The following is a 4,211-nucleotide window of genomic DNA, read 5'->3' on the forward strand; positions in this document are numbered from 1 at the left end:
GGTGTACTATTTAATAGTGTCTTATGTTCCACTTTGTTTGTACAATTATTAGCAACACCCTCTGCTACAAATATTTTTGTGTATTCTTCTAATAAGTTCAGTAGCCCTTCTTTATGTTTATTCTTTATAGTTATTATTATAATATTCCTTGGAATCAATTTTTCTTTGGCTACACTGGTATAAGCATCTTACTTTTATGTACTACTTCATCTATTCTGCTAGCTTTACTTACTATTGCAAGTTTGACAGCACTACTTTACTCTCATTTATATTTAACACTTGTATAGATACAATCTTGCTCAGACATGCAACAGTTTATACTCCTGACTTGTCAGTTTGTATTGGCTCAATTGATATTCCTGAATTTTGAATAAAGTCCAGTATTTTAGTTAAAATAGTGACCTGACTTCTCTCAAGTATTTTTAACTAGCTGTACAAGCTGTTTGGATGCTCTGTTGGCTTCTGTAGGTTTAGAATCACCTGAGGGATTTTTATAGATGTGTACTTGTCCAGTACTTTGTTTTTAATTTATCCGTGTTCACCTTATTACGGTTTGATGCTTTACTTCTAATTACTTGTTCTTTGCTTATTTTAATGCTCTTCCTATTACTGGGCTGAATATTTTTCTCTTCACTATCACAAGTTCTCTTTTTCTAATGAAACTTAATATATTACCATTTCTACTTTCTCAGTATCATGTATCACTGTGAGGAGTATCAGTATTATTATGTTTCAACTTCTGATCTTTAGACTTACTGTTGTGCTCATGTTGTGTATCCCCAGCTTCTACTTGAACATGATATATTACAAAGGGAGGTGATAAAGATTATCCTAGTAACTATAGGCCTATTGATTTTACAACAGTGTTGTGGAAAATTTCTGGAAGTCTGACAAAAGATGATTTGCAAATTCATTTCACAAAGTATAAAAGTTTGTTGGAAGTCAGTGTGTGTCACTATGGGAAAATGTTATTAATATTTTGACATTCTTCGAAGAGGCTACTGCTTTTGTAGATAATGTTATGGATGTAGATTTGGTGTATCTGGTTTTTCAGAAAGTATTTGATAAAGTGCCTACATAAAAGGCTTTTCAAAAAAGTTACTATGTAGGTGTGGAGGATAGGTTGGCTCATTAGATGGAAGAAAACAGGGGTTTGTTATAAATGGATTCATGTCCTAAATGGAATACCTCAGGGCTCAGTGTTAGGACATTTGCTCTTTTTAATTTAGATCTGTGACATGTGGTGAATAAAGTATTTAAATTTGCTGTTGATATTAAGGTCTTGGGTGTTGCTAAACCTAAAGGGGATACCATTGCTTTAAAAAAAGAATTAGATCATTCAGTGAGTTGGGCAAATAAATGGCCGATGGGTTTTAAATATAATAAATGCAATATAATGCATGTGGGTTATCATAATTTGAATTATAAGTGTAATTTGAATGGAATAACCTTAACTGTTATGAAGGAAAGGGATCTTGGTGTAATAGTTGATCAGTCTCTAAAGTCATCCAAGGAATGTGCTGTTTCTAGTGGCATGGCAAATAGGAGTTTAGGTTTCTACTGAAATATTGAACAGAAATCTAGAGAGGTTATAATATCATTCTATAGGTCATTGGTTAGCCTGCATTTGAAATATTGTGTTCAGTCTTGGGATTCTTACCTTAGAAAGGACATTGAATTGTTGGAAAGAGTTTGATACTTGAGATAGAAAAGTTGTCATACTTGAAAAAAAGAAGAGTTTGAGAGATCTGATTAAGATGTTTAAAATTGTTAAGGAATTGATAGTATTGGTGCATCATTTTTTTCATATTTAATGATGAAAATTGTAAAACTAGGGGCCACAAATGTAAATTTTGGTAGGGTAGGAGTTATCTCCAGCTGAGACAGCTTTATTTTTCTAATAGGGTGGTTGAACTATGGAATGAGTTCCCTTCAGTGTGTTAGGTCCAGTTAATTTTAACCCGATGACTACCAGTACTAACTTTCTTAGTAGGCAATGCAAGTGTGAGGGCAAAATCATTTGTGAATTGAAAAAAAATTTTGTTTCATAAATATATTTTTATTTCAAATTTATGTTTCATTGCAGTCGTACTGTTGTGTTTATTGTGCCGAATAAACCGTGGGGTCAGCAGCATGAACTATGTACGTTGTCCGTAAACTATTTCAACCTTTTTGGTGGTCACTCTCGTTCAACCGAGCGTGCGCGCATTTGAACGTTACTGTAGATATGATAGTAAGAAAGCTTTTCGGTACTTGAATATCATTTCTTTAAACTTTCAAACAAGTTTATTTCAACATATGTCTATGTATGTTGTTTCAGAATAGAGACAAAACTAACTGCCACTACTAACAAATGTATGTAACAGTTTATAGTACAGGTGGTTTCAATAAACACCACCTGAGCCTGACCCCTTGTTACTTGATACATCCTGTTAGAAGAGATTACCAAACAATACAGACACCATAAATTACAAAGAAAATTACAGCACTTAAAAGATTAGTCCTGATCACATTCCTATCATTACAGGCAAGATTTATGTTGGAATGCGAAACTTCAATGTATTGAGAACCCAACTGTGAGAATGTCATAGCTTCCCTGTATTATTTAGTATTTAGTCTGTTTCACAACCAACATATGGGTTTTATTGTTGTCACTACTGAGTTTGAACCATTTGCAAAATATCAGAATAAACTACATATATATATATATATATATCAGTTAGACTGTTTTAATTCTAACGTAATAACAACAGAAGTGTGGGTCTTACTACAAAGCAAAGATTGTAAGAAGGAAAAATATAAAATTCTTTTGTGGTACTAATAGTATTACATATAAATCACACAAGTTTTTCATTCTAAATACTGAATCATATTATTATTATTATGAAATAAATATAAAATTATGTTAAATTATTGAGATTAAAACTACAAATCTAAATTCAAAAGAATATAAAAAATCACAAACTCTTTCAGTTCAAAGTCCTAAGTCTAATTCATGTAAAGACTTTGCACTCGCCACTCGGTAACTCTTAACCCTAACAATCGTGGATCAACTTCTTTCCTAAAAAATATATCTATTTTGAGTTAATTTTTCAATATAATGATTAATATAAACAGATATACCATGCAGCATGACTTAAGCTACTATATAAGAAAAATAAAAATCACGTATAAACCATGCAGTTTTTTCCAGAAGCAACTTTTCTTACGCTTACAGAAAAGCCCTATTGGCCAGTACTAAATACAAACTCTACATAAAATGGCAGTTACTATAATAAGCACCACCCACATTCATATTGTAAAATCCAGAGAACAATGCATCACGTGCTTTCCTTATCATCCTATGATTTGTCAAATGGGAGATACAGCAATTGGAATAATTGGTACTGAAATTGACACTTTCGACTAGGATTGGCTAAAAGTTTTACAACTGAGGTTTAACATGCCAAGACGCTGTTTTATAAAAAGAACAGACTAAAAAAAGGTTTAGATACCAATCATAGATGGCAGGACCAGTGCTGAAGTGGAAGGAAACATTTTTAAAACATTTTTGAAAAAAACATTTCTTCTTAGAGGGCACTTAGTTACAGTCTAAAACGTATTTTAGGAATTTTTTCATTAAATTCCTCTTTAAACTTCATTAAAGAATACAATTTTGTACAAATAATTGAATGTTATGCTACTACTTATAAAAATAAAATCAGAAATCCATTAAAAGATAAGTTCTCTATCAGAAATGTTTTTATGTACATAATATATAAACATGAAATCCTAGTTAAAAATAAAAATACTCATTTATTGTTTAGGTTTATTTACAAATGTTATTTATGGGTCTGTATATTACTTGAAACCATAAGAAGTATACATGATTATTAAAAAAATTAAAAATAGATAAAATTTGCATTTTCTGGAAGATACAATTTTTGGGGGATTTCAAAATAATATACTAAAACATTAAAAGTAATAAGTTCAAATCTGTAGCAAATATAAATATTGTAATCATTTCTTATAAATACGATTTTCTAATGTAATTTTCCAAGATATTAAAGATCATAATGCAAAGAAATTTATTAAAAGTAATAGGCTTTATGTTTCTTAAACTACCTACATTTGTCAAAGTATTTATGAATTTTCGAAGATATTCGTCGACTAGTTTTATTGTTGGAATGAAATATAGCAAGACTTGCATTGCCAATACGTGTTTGTCGGAG

General features: G+C 30.8%; 1 protein-coding gene across 1 annotated transcript in view; it reads right to left on the reverse strand.

Annotated features, from left to right (window-relative positions):
• Positions 1-3,028: 3,028 nt before the first annotated feature.
• The window catches only part of LOC111083596, a gene marked incomplete at its 3' end in the record, with an annotated part of 8,276 nt that continues 7,093 nt past the window's right edge, over positions 3,029-4,211 (reverse strand). The window contains exon 3 of the mRNA XM_022380212.1: positions 3,029-3,061. Within this exon, the coding sequence (XP_022235920.1) occupies positions 3,029-3,061 (33 nt within the window). The remainder of the gene's footprint in view (positions 3,062-4,211) is intronic.

The sequence above is a fragment of the Limulus polyphemus genome, unplaced genomic scaffold, assembly GCF_000517525.1.
Source record: "Limulus polyphemus unplaced genomic scaffold, Limulus_polyphemus-2.1.2 Scaffold10233, whole genome shotgun sequence".
In the NCBI taxonomy this organism is placed as follows: Eukaryota; Metazoa; Arthropoda; class Merostomata; order Xiphosura; family Limulidae; genus Limulus; species Limulus polyphemus.